Source organism: Pristiophorus japonicus, chromosome 18 (assembly GCF_044704955.1).
Source record: "Pristiophorus japonicus isolate sPriJap1 chromosome 18, sPriJap1.hap1, whole genome shotgun sequence".
Classification (NCBI taxonomy): Eukaryota; Metazoa; Chordata; class Chondrichthyes; family Pristiophoridae; genus Pristiophorus; species Pristiophorus japonicus.
Genome location: NC_091994.1, coordinates 79,317,795 through 79,337,997, shown reverse-complemented (window position 1 = coordinate 79,337,997; position 20,203 = coordinate 79,317,795). Strand labels below are relative to the sequence as shown.

General features: G+C 44.5%; 1 protein-coding gene and 2 non-coding genes across 3 annotated transcripts in view; 1 reads left to right on the top strand and 2 right to left on the bottom strand.

The window, feature by feature from the left end:
• disp3 (dispatched RND transporter family member 3) overlaps nt 1–20,203 on the top strand; it is a 333,206-nt gene that overhangs the window by 274,881 nt on the left and 38,122 nt on the right. Inside the window, exons 21-23 of the mRNA XM_070860919.1 lie at nt 859–985; nt 13,095–13,240; nt 19,335–19,494. Of these exons, the coding sequence (XP_070717020.1) occupies nt 859–985; nt 13,095–13,240; nt 19,335–19,494 (433 nt within the window). The remainder of the gene's footprint in view (nt 1–858; nt 986–13,094; nt 13,241–19,334; nt 19,495–20,203) is intronic.
• Nucleotides 14,611–14,683, bottom strand: trnaf-gaa (transfer RNA phenylalanine (anticodon GAA)). The gene has a single exon. It is a non-coding gene; the product is annotated as a tRNA-Phe (tRNA).
• LOC139229546 (U6 spliceosomal RNA) lies at nt 14,690–14,796 on the bottom strand. Its single transcript, XR_011587748.1, has one exon. It is a non-coding gene; the product is annotated as a U6 spliceosomal RNA (small nuclear RNA).

Genomic DNA, 20,203 nt, shown 5'->3' with positions numbered 1-20,203 from the left:
ATTTTGGCCGAAGGGACATGTGTGCTGTGCAGAGTTTGATTTTGGCCGAAGGGACATGTGTGCTGTGCAGAGTTTGATTTTGGCCGAAGGGACATGTGTGCTGTGCAGAGTTTGATTTTGGCCGAAGGGACATGTGTGCTGTGCAGAGTTTGATTTTGGCCGAAGGGACATGTGTGCTGTGCAGAGTTTGATTTTGGCCGAAGGGACATGTGTGCTGTGCAGAGTTTGATTTTGGCCGAAGGGACATGTGTGCTGTGCAGAGTTTGATTTTGGCCCGGGGACTTGCACGCGGCGCTTGGTTGGTTCTGGCCGGGGACTTGTGTGCTGCGCAGAGTTGGTGCAGACCCAGGAGCAGCGGTGCAGTGACTGTAAAGACCTGGCCTGGAACAGGTAGGATTGGTGTTTTTATTGCAATTTTTGTTACTGTACAGTAGTTGGATTTCATTTTTTGACTTTTCCCTGGGCCCGGCTGGCGGCGGTAATGGTTTGGTAGGGTGTCCGGATTCCAGAACATTTTGCGGATTCTGGACGACCCTGCCACGGATCGTCCCAGAGTCTGAATTCCGGAACATATTGAATTCTGAAATTCTGGATTTTCGACGCTGCACCTGTAATGCCCTGGAATTGCGCAACATTAAAATGGCCGACAAAACACTAGATCCCTGATTAGTTATAGTGGAACTAGTTCATTAAAAATCTCCTATTGCTTCAGCAGATCCTTCTCCTGTGTCCACGGTGCTTACAGAATATGTGAAGCTGCTTTATTAGGTGTTGTAAGACGCAGTTTAATTTTGAAATGTGACAGATTTCTTTTTCACCTGTTTCTCTCTCTCTCTCCCTCTCTTTCTCTCCTGAAAGGGCAGTGTCATCTACGATGAGAGCTTTGACCTGTTCCGAGAAATTGGAAATCTGTGTAAGATTTGCAAAGCCATCGGCAGTAACTCGGAGCTGGTGAAACCAGGAGGGGCTCAGTGCTTACCTTCGGGTAAGACAAGAACACACTCGTCTGTATGGCTCAGTTCCACACTGGGCAGAGCATTCACCCAGTGACACATCAGGGCAGCACAAATTTCCTCTTTAAAATGGTGCAGGAGATTACATGGCTGCGGGGGGGCGAGGGGGATTGGGTGGAGGGAGGGAGTTAGGAAGTGTCTAGTCATGATGCCCCGGCTATCATGGTGTGGGGCAGGCTTGATGGACCAGCTGGTCTATTCCTGTCTGACAATTTTGCACATTTGTAATCTTTTTCTGTGCCATCTGGTTCCATTTTGCTGCCTCCACTGTGTTTTGCTATCTGTAAGCCCTCAAACTGAGAGTGGCAGAGAGAAACTGCGGCCAAGTTATTTTTAGCAATGCTTTAGAATAAAATTCACTGCCCTATCAATCTATGATATGTACATCCTAAACCTCCAATTATACAAAACCCTTCTAATAAACCATTTCTTGTCATTTTAGTAAATTCATGTTATGAAGAGTAAAAGAGTGCAGATGTAATAATAAATTTGTACAGAGCAAGAGTTAGGCCACAGTTTAGAGTACTGTGTGCTGGTTTTGATGCTCCTTAAGGAAGGGATGGTAAAGCCATAGAGATTGTGAGGCACAATTCATCTTGTACAGTGATACCAGTGATGAAACACCAGCCACAGGAAATAGTTCCTATTCACTGTCAAACCCTTCATAATTATAACAATCTCTATTGAATCTTTGCTGGTCTCAAGTCTTTCCTAATAATTATAGTTTGCAAAGTGAAAGGTACAGGGCTATGGAAAGAGAGCAGGTGTAGTTATGGGTGGCTCTAGTACAGAAACGTTGGGCTGTGTGAGTTCCCTCAATGCTAGTCGATCTCCCTTGGCCTTACACATGGGCTGTCTGCAGATGAGACAGGGTTAGAGGGTGGGAGATAATTGGGCACGCATAATTCAGTCCCCATTTTTAAGGCATGTATTCTGTCCTTATTTTTATATTATTATTTATAGTACAACTAATAACAATTTGGGATGTAAAGTTTTGTAGAAGTTGTGTCCAGAAGTGCCATTTTTAATTACAAATAGAAACATAGAAAATAGGTGCAGGAGTAGGCCATTCGGCCATTCGAGCCTGCGCCACCATTCAATAAGATCATGGCTAATCATTCACCTCAGTATCCCTTTCCTGCTTTCTCTCCATACCCCTTGATCCCTTTAGCCGTAAGAGCCATATCTAACTCCCCCTTGAATATATCCAATGAACTGGTATCAAGTACTCTCTGCGGTAGGGAATTCCACAGGTTAACAACTCTCTGAGTGAAGAAGTTTCTCCTCATCTCAGTCCTAAATGGCTTACCCCTTATCCTTAGATTATGTCCCCTGGTTCTGGACTTCCCCCAACATCGGGAACATTCTTCTTGCATCTAGCCTGTCCAGTCCCGTCATAATTTTATATGTTTATATGAGATCCCCTCTCATCCTTCTAAATTCCAGTGAATACAGGCCCAGTCGATCCAGCCTCCCCTCATATGTCAGTCCTGCCATCCCGGGAATCAGTCTGGTGAACCTTCGCTGCACTCCCTCAATAGCAAGAACATCCTTCCTCAGATTAGGAGACCAAAACTGAACACAATATTCCAGGTGAGGCCTCACTAAGGCCCTGTACAACTGCAGTAAGACCTCCCTGCTCCTATACTCAAATCCCAAAGCTATGAAGGCCAACATACCATTTGTCTTCTTCACCGCCTGCTGTATCTGCATGCCAACTTTCAATGACTGATGCACCATGACATCCAGGTCTCGTTGCACCTCCCCTTTTCCTAATCTGCCGCCATTCAGATAATATTCTGCCTTCGTGTTTTTGCCACCAAAGTGGATAACCTTACATTTATCCACATTATACTGCATCTGCCATGCGTTTGCCCACTCACCTAACCTGTCCAAGTCACCCTGCAGCCTATTAGCATCCTCCTCACAGCTCACACCGCCACCCAGAGTAGTGTCATCTGCAAACTTGGAGATATTACACTCAATTCCTTCATCCAAATCATTAATGTATATTGTAAGTAGCTGGGGTCCCAGCACTGAGCCCTGCGGCACCCCACTAGTCACTGCCAGCCATTCTGAAAAGGACACGTTTATCCCGACTCTCTGCTTCCTGTCTGCCAATCAGTTCTTTATCCACGTCAGTACATTACCCCCAATACCATGTGCTTTAATTTTGCACACCAATCTCTTGTGTGGGACCTTGTCAAAAGTCTTTTGAAAGTCCAAATACACCACATCCACTGGTTCTCCCTTGTCGACTCGACCAGTTACATCCTCAAAAAATTCTAGAAGATTTGTCAAGCATGATTTCCCTTTCATAAATCCATGCTGACTTGGACCGATCCTGTCACTGCTTTCCAAATGCGCTGCTATTTCATCTTTAATAATTGATTCCAACATTTTCCCCACTACTGATGTCAGGCTAACTGGTCTATAATTACCCGTTTTCTCTCTCCCTCCTTTCTTAAAAAGTGGTGTTACATTAGCTACCCTCCAGTCCATAGTTCATTTCAATTTCTATGTAATTGCTCTCCACCATTTACTCTTGTTTTACATTTTAAAAATATTTTTAACCAACATTTCCTTTATTCCTCTAACCTAAAATACACCACTACAATCAAGCATTCTTCATTATGCCTTACAATCAACTTCCTATGAGATACCCTAGTAATAAATTATACATGGTATTTCTGCACCCCTGATGTTACAGATACAAATCAATCTTAAAATCTTGAGCTGGAGCTTAAATCTGACAAGCACATTCCAATATTCCTGCTCACATCATTAAGCTGAATGACCTGGAGCTCTGCATTCCAATTTGCAAAGTTCCCTCACAAAATAACAGTTAAATAACCTTAGACCCTGTTTATTTAACACTTAAACTTGTGACCTTATAAGAATCACTTTGCAACAGAATAATATATTGTGTGTTACATGGTGTAATGCACCATGTGTCAGTGGGTAGCACTCTCACCGTTGAGTCAGAGGGTTAGAGGTTAAAATCACACGCCAGAAAATTGAGCTCAAAAATCTAGGCTGACACTCCAGTGCAGTACTGAGGGAATGCTGCACCGTCAAGGGTGCCGTCTTTTGGATGTGATGTTAAACTGAGGCCCTGTCTGCTCTCCCAAGCAGACGTAAAAGATTCTGCGGCACTATTTCAAAGAAGAGCAGGGGAGTTATCCCCAGTGTCCTGGCTAATATTTATCCCTCAATCAACATTAAAAAAAATAGATTGTCTGGTCATTATCACATTGCTGTTTGTGGGAGCTTGATCTGCGCAATTTGGCTGCCACGATTCCTACATTACAACAATGACTACACTCCAAAAGTACTTCATTGGCTGTGAAGTGCTTTGCATTTGTCCTGAGGTCGTGAAAGGCGCTGTATAAATGCAAGTTTTTTTTTTCTTTTATACAACATGTGACTTACTGTAAGCAATGTTACAAGAGTTCTGCTAGTACTTTTACAAAAAGAGTGGGCCCAGTATTTATAGGAAGGCGGAAGGCAAAAGTGCGGAGAAAACTTAGCAAGGCTGGAACCGTGGTGGCCCTGCCAAATTTAATGGAAGGATCTCAGTACAGGTATAAATTTTCTTCTTCCATTTCCTGCAGCAGGAGGCTGCAGCTGGGACCTTTGGGATGGTGCCTGGTGAGGAGGACGCAAAAAATCTGCAAAAGGACATAGACAGGCTAAGTAAATGGGCAAAAATTTGGCAGATGGAGTATAATGTTGGAAAGTGTGAGGTCATGCACTTTGGCAGAAAAAAATCAAAGCACAAGTCATTATTTAAATGGAGAAAGATTGCAAAGTGCCGCAGTACAGCGGGACCTGGGGATACTTGTGCATGAAACACAAAAGGATAATATGCAGGTACAGCAAGTGATCAGGAAGGCCAATGGTAGTTTAGAGAAGGTTCACTAGGTTGATTCTGGGGATGAGGGGGTTGACTTATGAGGAAAGGTTGAGTAAGTTGGGCCTCTACTCATTGGAGTTCAGAAGATTGAGAGGTGATCTTATCGAAACATATAAGATTATGAGGGGGCTTGACAAGGTGGATGCAGAGAGGACGTTTCCACTGATAGGGGAGACTAGAACTAGAGGGCATGATCTTAGAATAAGGGGCCGCTCATTTAAAACTGAGATGAGGAGAAATTTCTTCTCTGAGGGTTGTAAATCTGTGGAATTTGCTGCCTCAGAGAGCTGTGGAGGCTGGGTCATTGAATAAATTTAAGACAGAAATAGACAGTTTCTTGAGGGATAAGGGGTTATGGGGAGTGGGCGGGGAAGCGGAGCTGAGTCCATGATCAGATCAGCCATGATCTTATTGAATGGCGGAGCAGGCTCGAGGGGCTGTATGACCTACTCCTATTCCTATTTCTTATGTTATGTAACCTGGAGAGAGTGAGTGACAGATCAGGACTTGGGAGGTGGGGGAGGGAGGAGAGGCCATCGCGGGAGGGAGCTAGAAATTGGTGCTGGGAGAGTGGCGCCAATCGCAGCGGGGCGGGAGAGAGAGGACATGATCGGCAGGAGGGATGCAAAAGCCTTCCTTGAGGGGCCAGGGTAAGCACTCCTGCTCTTCCTGGCCCACAAGGAGTGCTGCAAAGGGCACTTAACTTGTGAGCTGGCAGCTCCCGTCTCCCTTTCACTACCAGGTTTCCTGCTCCCTGGGAAAGCCGCGCAGCAAGTATTAAATTTAAATCACGCTTCCAATTGCACTGTTGGGGTTTAATATCATGGCCAGTATGTCTGCACATATTTCCTGTCACATGGGTGCCACATTTTGGGTATCACAATTGGCTAATATGAACATTTTACATTTACCTAATGTTTATACTTCAATACGGTACTAAATATATAAATTACTCACTACATTTAACTTTCTCAGTCAATTTATTTGCACCCTATATTTAATTATATTTTTAAATAAAACACACAATATAATTTTTAATCCATCACTTCTGAACTAACAATAAGATTTTTCTCTCAGTTTATTAAATTATCACTTTATATCTCTTAGTATAAACTTGTCAGTTTTGCCCCAGATTAACATTACAGAGCATCAACCAGTATTGGTATAATTCTAATTATATAGTAGGATTGGGGCCGCACTTATCAATCGTGTGTAATTAGAGTGAAATTGGTTCTAATGACTGTTATATTCAAAATACATTTGCAAAGTACTGAGTCCAGAAATTTCTAAGTGAGAATTATCTTGCTCTATGGGCAAAAAAAATATATACTTTTGGCCTTGAATATCACAAATTGGAACATCAAAGCAGAAAATGCATAAGCTTGATTAATTGTAGTCCCGTTCCTAATAGACATGGCCCCACAGCACGAAACTGATCCTAACAACATTAATTGCTGTTGAATTGGCCATTTCACCAGAGGACATCTAGTGCAAAGACATAGAATAACGTCACACTCGTGCATTGAGCGCGCTGTTCTGGAGTTGGTGCTGAGGCGTATTTGTTGATGCAGAGCGAGCTGAGTTTCGCCCTGCATCTAATTGCTCTATGTTACCTGAGACTGCTTCATGCTGACACTGGGTTCCTAAAAGGAGAAGCCCTTCATGCCCCAAACTAATAGTATCCCTCGTCTCAATGAGCATTAAAGTCCATTTGATGAGAACGTAAAATGCTGGAAGTGAACAGCGGAAAAGAGATCTTAGCGAGTAGTTAGGATTAGTCAACCATGCATTGGTTGAATTTTCTGTTCTATCAAAATTTTTAACCTCAGTAGGATTTTATAAAATTTCTCTGAAATGGCAGTTTGGCTGTTCTATTTCAAGTGCTGACTGAGGTCAACGGTTGAGACTTCCCATAGTACAGCTTTGAGACTCCCCATAGTACAGCTCTGCCTGATATGAAAGTATGTGATAATATCACTGGGCAAAACCATTCATTTTGCTCCCAACCCTTCCAGCATATGCATGGCCAAATAAATTCCCATTGGTTGATCTCAGTCTGTCAACCAGACCCTGGGCAAGGAGACTACAATTGGCTACCATCCCTAGGTTAAGATAAAATCTGCCAGATTGCTGCTCCCGACTTCATCAGAAGACAGCAAATCAAAGTGGGGAATTGAGCCCCTATTTAAAAATAAATCAAACTTTAGATATTTGGCTTTCAAGATCACAAGGCAATTGACGAGGAAAGGCATTCGATCCATTTTAAAGACCCTCCAGTACAGCGCCAAGTGTTTCTTAAATGATTCCAGTGTTATGCCTCAACTACTTTGTGTGAAGAAATTCCTGCTATCGGCACAGAATCTGTCTTTTACCACTTTGAATATGTAAATGTGGCCTGAAAACCAATTTTTTCCTCTTCACTCTCACTCACTCACTCCACATCCCCTCACTCACTCACTCCACATCCCCTCACTCACTCACTCCACATCCCCTCACTCACTCACTCCACATCCCCTCACTCACTCACTTCTCATCCCCTCACTCATTCACTCCCCATCCCCTCACTCACTCCCCATCCACCCACTCACTCACTCACTCACTCCACATCCCCTCACTCACTCACTCCACATCCCCTCACTCACTCACTCCACATCCCCTCACTCACTCACTCCACATCCCCTCACTCACTCACTTCTCATCCCCTCACTCATTCACTCCACATCCCCTCACTCACTCCCCATCCACTCACTCACTCACGCCACACCCACTCACTCACTCACTCCCATCCCCTCACTCACTCACTCCCCATCCCCTCACTCATTCATTCATGCCATACACCCTCACTCACTCACTCCCCATTCCCTCACTCACTCACTCCCCATCCCCTCACTCACTCACTCCCCATCCCCTCACTAATTCATTCACTCCCCATCCCCTCACTAATTCATTCACTCCCCATCCCCTCACTAATTCATTCACTCCCCATCCCCTCACTAATTCATTCACTCCCCATCCCCTCACTCACTCACTCCCCATCCCCTCACTCACTCACTTCCCCATCCCCTCACTCACTCACTTCCCCATCCCCTCACTCACTCACTTCCCCATCCCCTCACTCACTCACTTCCCCATCCCCTCACTCACTCAATCACTCCACATCCCGTTTCCTTGATTCCTGTGTGTGAAATTCTATCTATTTCCATCTCCCTTTTTCCTTTTCTTCTTGCTGATGTGCTTCACTCTCTGTTTCGCCCATCACTTTCTCTCTAGTTGATCCTTTGCAGCAAACCACACTGGGAATAATTGCCTTTTATTTTTTTTCAATGTTAAAAACAGCAATTTGAAAAACTGAGGTGGCTGATCATTTGTTTTTGAATGTAATAAATGTCTGTCCGAAGGTGCATCTATGTTAAAGAGAAAAACAAGTTTGTTATGCCCTTATTAAACTGGAATAAAATACGAACAGAACAGGCTGTTGCTTGGCACATAGCTGTATTGATTGAGTTCACATTCCTTTCAGCATTAAAGCTGATAGATCCCGAGATGATTTAACAAGGTCAGTGAGACTTCAGTTACAACAGGGAACTGTTATGGAAGTATTTAGGCGGGGGGTGAGAGAATGGGTTTTCTTTTAAAAACAGAGAAATCTTTAAGTAGGCCGACTGCAGAAAATCTTTACGCATAAAGGCCCAAAGTGGCTTTTCAAACCATTTGACGGCTGCTTTGAATTAATGCCGCGGGTTAGAGCTGCGTTTTCAGGCAATGTTTGCAGTGGCGCTGGGTCAAATGTGCACTGAGCAGAGGTCATATATTCACCAACATCCTAGTAATTGCTTCACCAGCAGAATTGCATTCATTTTAATTGCTCATATTCAATCACTGCAAATCTTCGATTATACTAGCCTTCACTTTGGGCAGTCACTTTTAAGAAGAATGTAGTCTCCATATAGTGTTAGTATGTGTGTATGTAACGATAATATTAAAAAAGACTTGCATTTATATGCAATTTATAGCGCCTCTCATGACCTCATGACGTCCCAAAGGGCTTTACAGCCAAATAAGTACTTTTGAAAAGTAGTCACTGTTGTAATGTAGGAAACGTGGCAGCCAATTTGCACATAGCAAGGTCCCACAAACAGCAATATGATAATGACCAGATGATCTGTTTTTAGTGATTTTGATTGAGGGATAAATATTGGCCAGACCACTGGGAGAACTCTTCTGCTCTTCTTTGAAATAGTGCCACGGGCTCTTTTTATATAATATGACAGAGAGACACACTGACACCCTTTTTGGTCTGTACAGGAGCTACAGTGCGGCAGAAATGAATTTTTGCAGCTTTGTATCCATTTCCAAGTGTAGGTATTCCACTTTTCCGACATTACAACAGCGACTACACTCCAAAAAATACTTCACTGGCTGTAAAGCACTTTGAGACATCCGGTAGTCATGAAAAACGCTATATAACTGCAAGTGTTTCTTTCTTTTCTTTGCCAAATGTTGGCTTCTCCATTCCTGAGGCTGCTGTAAGCAGTTTCCTTTTCAGTATCCAAATAAAATGAGCCCGCTGCATCTGTGGCCAATTTTTTGGGGTGAGGGTGGGAGTGTATATCGTAGTCACAGATTTGCAATAAACGACAAAGCAACCAGGAGGCAGGATTAGAAAGGCTGACCCAATGCTTTATGACAGCAAAATTGAAAATTGTCAATTATTTTCCAGCCCAATTCCTTCTCGCCTCCTCTCCTGAGGTCTCTAAATCACATTGAATTGCCTGTTTGACAGGTTCCAGCTCCCCTCTGGTACTTCACCCAAATAGGGTTGCCATTCCCCTCCAGAATTGTCCTGGATTCAGCAGATTAATCTCCAGGGCACTGCTGCAAGCAACCCGGCGGCACTTAAAAATTAGGTGTTTTATTTCATTTTCTTTGAAAACTTTAGTTTATTGGTTATGAAAATATTGGAGATGGAGAATGGCTGTTTGACTGACCATCAAGAATCATCCTTTTGGGTAACGAGGAGTCAGTTAGTTTGAGTCCTGGCTGTCCCTCCATACAAAGAGTAGGTGCTGCATAGAATTATCAGGGCCAGAGTGATCTGGACTAGTTTCAATCGCCTGGGGGGATGTGGGGGTGGTTGCGGGGGGGGTGGGGGGGGTTGTCAGAGTGGAATTTCCTAGATTTTTTTCTCCCCCCAAATTAGCCTGGGATTTTTTAATCTGGTTTCTCACTTCTCCCAGGTGATCACATGATTTTGGGTGGGGTGGGGAGTATATACATTATGATAAACTATGTAGCCAAACTGGAAGCAATACGGTGGAGGAGGATTTCCTGGAGTGCATAAGGGATGGTTTTCTAGACCAATATGTCGAGGAACCAACTAGGGGGGAGGCCATCTTAGACTGGGTGTTGTGTAATGAGAGAGTATTAATTAGCAATCTCATTGTGCGAGGCCCCTTGGGGAAGAGTGACCATAATATGGTAGAATTCTGCATTAGGATGGAGAATGAAACAGTTAATTCAGAGACCATGGTCCAGAACTTAAAGAAGGGTAACTTTGAAGGTATGAGGCGTGAATTGGCTAAGATAGATTGGCGAATGATACTTAAGGGGTTGACTGTGGATGGGCAATGGCAGACATTTAGAGACCGCATGGATGAATTACAACAATTGTACATTCCTGTCTGGCGTAAAAATAAAAAAGGGAAGGTGGCTCAACCGTGGCTATCTAGGGGAATCAGTGATAGTATTAAAGCCAAGGAAGTGGCATACAAATTGGCCAGAAATAGCAGCGAACCTGGGGACTGGGAGAAATTTAGAACTCAGCAGAGGAGGACAAAGGGTTTGATTAGGGCAGGGAAAATGGAGTACGAGAAGAAGCTTGCAGGGAACATTAAGGCGGATTGCAAAAGTTTCTATAGGTATGTAAAGAGAAAAAGGTTAGTAAAGACAAACGTAGGTCCCCTGCAGTCAGAATCAGGGGAAGTCATAACGGGGAACAAAGAAATGGCAGACCAATTGAACAAGTACTTTGGTTCAGTATTCACTAAGGAGGACACAAACAACCTTCCGGATATAAAAGGGGTCAGAGGGTCTAGTAAGGAGGAGGAACTGAAGGAAATCTTTATTAGTCGGGAAATTGTGTTGGGGAAATTGATGGGATTGAAGGCCGATAAATCCCCAGGGCCTGATGGACTGCATCCCAGAGTACTTAAGGAGGTGGCCTTGGAAATAGCGGATACATTGACAGTCATTTTCCAACATTCCATTGACTCTGGATCAGTTCCTATCGAGTGGAGGGTAGCCAATGTAACCCCACTTTTTAAAAAAGGAGGGAGAGAGAAAGCAGGGAATTATAGACCGGTCAGCCTGACCTCAGTAGTGGGTAAAATGATGGAATCAATTATTAAGGATGTCATAGCAGCGCATTTGGAAAGTGGTGACATGATAGGTCCAAGTCAGCATGGATTTGTGAAAGGGAGATCATGCTTGACAAATCTTCTGGAATTTTTTGAGGATGTTTCCAGTAAAGTGGACAAAGGAGAACCAGTTGATGTGGTATATTTGGACTTTCAGAAGGCTTTCGACAAGGTCCCACACAGGAGATTAATGTGCAAAGTTAAAGCACATGGGATTGGGGGTAGTGTGCTGACGTGGATTGAGAACTGGTTGTCAGACAGGAAGCAAAGAGTAGGAGTAAATGGGTACTTTTCAGAATGGCAGGCAGTGACTAGTGGGGTACCGCAAGGTTCTGTGCTGGGGCCCCTGCTGTTTACATTGTACATTAATGATTTAGACGAGGGGATTAAATGTAGTATCTCCAAATTTGCGGATGACACTAAGTTGGGTGGCAGTGTGAGCTGCGAGGAGGATGCTGTGAGGCTGCAGAGTGACTTGGATAGGTTAGGTGAGTGGGCAAATGCGTGGCAGATGAAGTATAATGTGGATAAATGTGAGGTTATCCACTTTGGTGGTAAAAACAGCGAGACAGACTATTATCTGAATGGTGACAGATTAGGAAAAGGGAAGGTGCAACGAGACCTGGGTGTCATGGTACATCAGCCATTGAAGGTTGGCATGCAGGTACAGCAGGCGGTTAAGAAAGCAAATGGCATGTTGGCCTTCATAGCGAGGGGATTTGAGTACAGGGGCAGGGAGGTGTTGCTACAGTTGTACAGGGCCTTGGTGAGGCCACACCTGGAGTATTGTGTACAGTTTTGATCTCCTAACTTGAGGAAGGACATTCTTGCTATTGAGGGAGTGCAGCGAAGATTCACCAGACTGATTCCCGGGATGGTGGGACTGACCTATCAAGAAAGACTGGATCAACTGGGCTTGTATTCACTGGAGTTCAGAAGAGTGAGAGGGGACCTCATAGAAACGTTTAAAATTCTGATGGGTTTGGACAGGTTGGATGCAGGAAGAATGTTCCCAATGTTGGGGAAGTCCAGAACCAGGGTTCACAGTCTAAGGATAAGGGGTAAGCCATTTAGGACCGAGATGAGGAGAAACTTCTTCACCCAGAGAGTGGTGAACCTGTGGAATTCTCTACCACAGAAAGTAGTTGAGGCCAATTCGCTAAATATATTCAAAAGGGAGTTAGATGAAGTCCTTACTACTCGGGGGTTCAAGGGGTATGGCGTGAAAGCAGGAAGGGGGTACTGAAGTTTCATGTTCAGCCATGAACTCATTGAATGGCGGTGCAGGCTCGAAGGGATGAATGGCCTGCTCCTGCACCTATTTTCTATGTTTCTATGTTTCTATGTAGCACAATTGTGTGGGATAGGTTGGATGGACCAGAGGGTCTTTACTTGTTCACCATTGTTTGTATGTTCATATCTAGGGGCCCCTGTGAACAAAGGTTGCTGCCTTCCACTTCCTCTCCCCCACCCCCTAATTTGCCCCCCTGGCTTAGGTCAGTAAACTCTTCATAGACAAGGGTTTAAAGCTGGAACAGTCCCAGACTCGACAGCTTGTTTACTGTGCATCTACTAACTGAGACATCGGAGAGCCAGCTTCTTTTTTAATTTATAAGACAAGAATGGCTATTCAAGCAACGCATCTGCTCTGCTCTTGTCTGCTGCAATTTGATTTTCATCTTTCCATGATATGTCTGCTGTCAACTTGTGAAGGCTTGTAAGTGATGCCGAATTCTCCTTGTTTCCTAGGTTACAGTGTTTCTACCTTCCTGCAAATGTTACACCCAGAGTGCAAGAGCATTCCGGAGCCGAACCTGCTTCCAGGGCAGCTCTCTCATGGTGCTGTTGGAGTGAAAGATGGGAAAGTCCAATGGATCTCGATGGCCTTCGAGTCTGTAAGCATCGAAAGAAAGAATATAAAGATATTTATTTAGGGCCATGATCGCATTCTTGAGCAGTCTCAAAGGGATTCACGCAAAATGGGTTGTCTTTGAGGTGAGGGTTTTGCAGTGAGTTTTATGGAGGAAAACACAATACTTGTTCTTCCACCAACTGTTGTTACCAACGCCGCACAAACAGCCATGCAAGGAATGACTAGTTGCCACGTTTTTGGTGGTCATAGAATCATAAGCCCCAAAATTCCTGGGTGGGTCCCTCCACCAGCACAAGTGCAGCAGAGTAGCACCGTTGCCCACCCTCTCCCCGGGCCGGAACCCCAATTCCAAATCCCAGGAGCAGGCTCATCTATGTGGCTGGAGCCCGCCGCCCAATACCTGCAAGGGAGCATCAACAGCACTTGCACCAAACAGCTGTGGAATGTCGAGACAGTACCTTGCAGCTCCAACAGTGGAGAGCAGGCCCACTGAGGGCCCAAATTAAATTGTGTTCTTCTGGCTCTGTTCCCAATGGGGCAAGAGGACCTTTTGGATCGACTGCCTTTCCATAGTAAAATCTGGAGCCTCTTTACAGGGCTCAGTGGGTCTAAAGCCAACCCATTAATGCCCTAAAGCTATCTGTCCATTTAACCTTCTGTCCATTAACTTTTTGTCTCACTAAATCTTCGCCAGTTTTACTTATTTTTGTAAATTAATGTTTTTCTTCCCCCTTTTCCTGATATTACACTGAGCCTAAAGCATAGGCCTCTTCCAGTCAGTAGTTAGCTATTGAAATGTCCTATCATTAGCCTCAGCATTCCTGCGCCAGCTAAGGTGAAATCGGCTAAGATTTCTGCTTCTGTTGGCCGCCCATTCCCCTGATTGGAATGTGCAGGTGTGTGGTCATTGGGTTTCTATCCTTCAGATTTTTGCTCTCGCTTTCTCTCGCTCAGGGAATCTCCTCCACTCAGTAGCTTCCCACAGTGATACATGGTGGATTGTATTTGATTCATGGGTTCTTTGCTTAAGAATTCATAGCAACACATTACTATTAAGAACTAGTTGATTTATTAGCAAAGGTTTAACAATCACACTACACATTACCAGTTCATCCACCAGGCTCATAACCACCTGTCTCATCGTGGATCCCCTGAATCCAACTGGCTGGGGTTTTATTGCGTCTTGTGAACATCACATGACAGGCTAAGCCACTCTCAACTCAACAGCTCTACAACTATTTTGGTAGAACATTATATCAAGTGCCCCCTTTTGTAAGGGCATAGAAATTCACAAATTAACTAATCAACAGCTCTACAACTATTTTACAATCACTTTAAATCAAGTGCTCCCTTTTGGTAAGGGTTTGAAAGAAACACAAATTAACCAGAAACTGCCGAAACCCAGAATTTAACCAGAGACCTTTAGATCTTCAATCTAATTCTCTACCAACTGAGCTATTTCGGCCCTACAAAAAGTACGGAACGCTTCACGAATTTGCGTGTCATCCTTGCGCAGGGCCCATACTAATCTTCTCTGTATCGTTCCAATTTTAGTATATGTGCTGCCGAAGCGAGCACATCAACAGCTCTGCATGAATTTTATAAAACAATAAATCAAGTTCCCCCTTTTTAAAGGGGCACTACAATCGACAAATTAAACAAATTAAACTTTTAACATTAAAAATTTGGTTGCCAGGGTGATGATGCACTCCAGTGCCCACCTCTTGCGGAAGGCCGTGAGCGTACCGGTGGACACCGTCAACAGCTCTACAACTATTTTAGTTGTATCAGTAATCAAGTGCCCCCCCTGATTTTGGCACACTCCCAAAACTTTTCAAGTGTCCCCTTGTTTTTTTTTTTTTTTTTTTTTTGAGGGCACGAGAACAACAGCTCTACAACTATTTTGGTTGTAAAACAATAAATCATGTGGCCCCTGATTAAAGGGGGGAGGACACACCAAAGATTTTCAAACAAGTGCCCCCTCATTTTTTTTTGTTTTTTGGGGGGGTTTTTTGAGGGCACTGTAACTTAAATTATACAAGTGTCCCCTGGCTAAAAAAAGGGTGGGGGGAGGCACTAAAATCCGGCACAATAAACAAATTAAACTTTAAACATATAAAATCAAATTAAAATTTGGTTGCTGGGGGTGATGATGCACTCCAGTCCCTCTGGCGTCCACCTCTTGCGGAAAGCCGCGAGCATACCGGTGGACACCGTCAACTGCTCTACAACTATTTTAGTTGTATCAGTAATCAAGTGCTCCCCTGATTTTGGCACACTCCAAAAACTTTTCAAGTGCCCCCTTGTTTTTTTTTTGTTCTTTTGGGGGTTTTTTGAGGGCACCAGAACAACAGTTCTACAAACCTGTGAGCATACTCACAGGTGCATACATTACACATGGAAACCATTGAGAACCATGCCTAGAGCAAGCGATTTATCATTGCCACATTCACTCAGGAACCGATAATCGCACTGATCCCCGGGACTACATATGCAAAAATTACAGCACGTTACACTTGTGTGGGATTTGTTGTGGGATGTCACTTCCCACCAAATCAACAGGCCTTGCCGCGCCTGAAGCAACGTGGGGAAGTAGTTTTTGAAGAGTTACCATCTCAGCTAGAAATGTGACCCAAGACCAAAAGAGGAAACCTAAGACATTGTGCAACAGAATGAAATAACATTGGAGGAGAATTAGAGTAAGTGCGGCTTTCTTTAGATCTCTGATGCCATCTGCTGCACAAGACAGTTTTTATCAGCAAACCAGGAAGAATTTGGTTAAAAAAAATAAGTAAACATAACACGACTAGGAGCCACGCTGAGCCTGATAGAACGCGTTACTTCTACAGGCGTGTTCATTTATAATTCCGAAGTATGTTCTTCAGCAAGAGCCGAACTTTCTGATTTGCCTTTGTTGCAGAGACGATTGTTTTTATAGTGAGCAAAATAAAAAGTCTTAACTATTATTCTCCGCGACCTCTCGATTTACTTCACATGCACTGAAGCACTTTGAAGTGTAGTAACTGGTACCATACATGGCAGCCAATTTGTGCATGGCAAGATCCCACAGGCAACAGTGACATACATGACCAGCTTATCAGTTTTTGGTGGCACGTGTCGAGGGTGCAATGTTGGCCAAGGATACTGGGGGCCCCAGGTGGATTTCCCACTTAAGCCTGAGTTAAAATTGCAATTGAATTATGTCATTGGGTCGCAACATGCATATGTAAAGAAGGACCCTGTTGGCTCAGGCAGCGTGTCCTTACTGCCTGCTCAGGAGTGCAGGTTAAAATCGCAGATGTTGTGATCATTACAGCTTTGGCACAGGCTGAGCGAGTAGGGTTAAAATTGCTCCCTCAGGAGACCACTAAATATTTTAGCAGCGCAAGCAAACCCAAGACCAGGGCAACATTCAGAAAGAAAGACTGGAGGAGTTGAATGGCCTACTCCCATTCCAACACGAAACTGCTAATGTTTAAAATATATACAAATTTCTTCATTCTCACTTCAACTCAGTGGCACAGCCATGTAAAAAGAAGCATTAGGTAGGGGGTGAGGGAGGCATCAAGCATTGGGTACCATTGTGCTATACCAAAGATGTGCAGTATGTGGGAGAAAAGTGGAGTGTGCCAACAGGAGAAATGGTCCTTCCTGTGCTACCCTCCGAACCTCCTAACTGCTGGACCAGAACAGCATATAGTGGAGGCCTAAATAAGTTATTATTTCCAAACTTTATATTTCTCCTCCCCTTCCCCCATCCCCCGCAAGAGACAGCTTAGAAATCGTGGTCCTTATTTTGATCTGGCCACTCCACGAATCAAAACGGCAAGTCAATTTCTGTTCATTTCTATATTATACTTACCAGTTAATTGTTGAAACTGTTTAATGCCATACATGAATATTGTGAATCCATTAGCCATGACCTCTGAAGCCATGTTTCAATCTCTTTCCTGTTTCTAATGACTATTTAATCTTTGATCAGTTTCCTGATTTAATTTTGTATACTTCCTGGCTATTTATTACCTACAACAGTTAATTGTAAAAAGCTGCTTGCTGAGGGTAGTGAATGATTACAGTCATGATGTTTTGGTTTATGGGGCAGTTCTGTAGAACACAAAGGGAGGGGGGCGAAATTGCTCCTTTTTATACCCCTATTAGCGCCTCCAGGGAGAGCTAACAGCAAGACAAATTTTGCCCGGGGGAAGGGATTCTACTGCCTCCCAGAAAATTGCCCAGGAATTTACGGAGGCGCTGCCAATACAGCACCCAGCGGTTAGCACCGCGGGCCACCGCACAACCGCCGATGACTTCATCACCATGTGGGGCGACCCCACGCCGATTCCTTACCGCCCCACAGAGGAAATTGTCCCGCAGCCCATGAGGCCGGCATGAGCGGACATTAACGCCAGCTCCGCAGGTCGCAAAGCTAGCTACCATCCACTCTCGGGGCGGTGATTAAAGGGGAGGGCGCCAGTGCCCCAGACCGTCATCTTTTTTTGTCGGATGATTCTCAGGTCGGCTCCACAATGACAGCCCTAGTGTGGTCCAGGCTGCCATCATGCAGCTCGGCACTCCATCTTGGGTGCCGGGCTGCTGGCCCGGTTGCACGCTGCCTTGGTGACCCAGTAGAGGCCATCAGAGGCCGTGCAAAGTGCGCAGTAGCCCTCCAATTTAAGCGTTGCACTCCGCTTCCTTTCAGGGGAAGTAAGGGCAATTCCACGGCAGGGGCGGGACTTCCGCGCCGGGCGCTAAAAGTCCCGGTCCCAAAAGGTTACCATCCTAATCGGGGCACAGGGCAATTTCGACCACTACGTCTTTAATTGATTCTGGCTAAACATAGGATTGGATGTATTTCAGGAAGCTTCATCACATGACCTTGAACCTCCCCACCCCCACACTCTCTCCATTGGTCGCCCGACATGTGCAACCTCACAGTGCCCTGCCTTCCCACCCCAATTGGAAAGCGATCAGATGAATCTCGACAGTCAGTCAAACAGCCTTTTGTCCATGTCCAGTATTTTTTATAAATAAGAAATTAAAGTGTTCAAAGAAAATGGAAAAAAAAAAACATTTTTTAATGCCCCTATCATTTATCTCCCGGGTTGCTTGCAGCACTGTCTTGGAGATTAATTCTTCATTCCTGGAGTCTCCGGGCCAATCCTGGAGGACTGGTAGCCCTATCTAAAGAGTATGACATGGGTCTCAGTTTGGATTTATCACGATGCGATCAGCTGCAGACATACGCACTGTTCTTCATCGGCTGCAGCCCTAAATATGAATCACCCAACCTGCAGAGAACTGACAGCACTAAGTAGAAGTATGGCTCTTTAACTCTGGTGTCCGATCAAGCACCTCTCATTGCAAACAGTAGTCACTCGGAGCCAGTACCGTGCGTTTCCAACTGGGCCTGTATTACACAGTCCCGCCCAGTTGACCAACAGAGACCAGCACCTGGTGACTGATTTAAATGGAGAAGAACATTGAGCAGGATTTTTGAAACTTTAAGTATAAAGGTGACACTTTCCCAGTACCAAATCCTGCTTGCCCATCACCCCTGTGCTCGCCGATATAGGTTGGCTCCCAGTCCACCAACACCTCGGTTTTAAAATTTTCATCCTTGTGTTCAAATTCCACCATGACCTCTCCCCACTCTATCCCTGTAACCTTCTCCAGCCCTACAACCCTCCAAGACCACTGCGCTCCTCCAACTCTGGTCTCTTGTGCATCGCCCACTCCATTCACCCCACCATTGGCGACCGTGCCTTCAGCTGTCTAGGTCCTAAGTTCTGGAATTCCCTCCTGAAACCTCTCCACTTTTCCTCCTTTAAGACGCTCCTTAATACCTGCCTCTTTGACCTAGCTTTTAGTCACCCGTCTTAATATCTCCTTTCCTGGCTCGGTGTCAATTTTTGTCTCATTGCTTTCCTGTGAAGCACCTTGGGACGTTTTACTACATTAAAGGTGCTATATAAATGTTACTGGTGGGCACCGCCAAAATGTAACTCTACTTTGCATTACAGTTTACGCGGAAGAATCACTGATGTGATGCAATATGTGATTTTAGCTATTTTGATTCTCCTTGCTATCTCCATGATCTTCTCCTTGATCCTTTGCAGACAACCTATAAAGGAAAGTCCTCATTTCAGACCTATGCAGACTACTTGAAATGGGAAAACTACCTCCAGGAGCAGCTACGGCAGTTTTCTGAACATTCATCTCTACGTCATGGATTTCAGACCTGCGAGCACTGGAAACAGATTTTCATGGAAATAATAGGCAAGTCACAAGAAAGTCATTGCAGGTTCATGAGATAAGACACAAAAGGCTGAAATTTTCAATTGATAGTTTAAAATAATAATAGTAATCTACTTCAGATCGAGAGGAAATGGTAATGGGTCAACACAGACATAATGCCAGTGCCTTCTGACCCCAGTACTGGCACAGGATCAGTATATTATTTTGCTTGCGTTATATGCTATCGGCTGCTTATTTAAAAGCAGCCAGTACTCAACTCGGTATGGCTTTTTTCTCTTGGGTCCATAGATGTTCTTGTATCATACAGCATTCCCCTTTCTTGGGCCTCTCCTCATCGACAGCACCTCCCAAATAGTTGTTCTCAACCCACAACCTCTATCTCCTAGAAGGACAAGGGCAGCAGGCGCATGGGAACACCATCACCTCCAAGTTCCCCTCCAAGTCACACACCATCCTGACTTAGAAATATATCACCATTCCTTCATGGATGCTGGGTGAAAAATCCTGGAACTCCCTCCCTAACAGCACTGTGGGAGTACTTTCACCACACGGACTGCAGCGATTCAAGAAGGCACCTCACCACCACCTTCTCAAGGGCAATTGGGGTGGGCAATAAATGCTGGCCTTGCCAGTGATGGTCACATCCTGGGAATTCATATATAACAAAAAGTACAAGACTGGGGAGTGCCTAGCCTTCTGATCTTTCCTCTGTCTGCAAAGGTCTCTCATT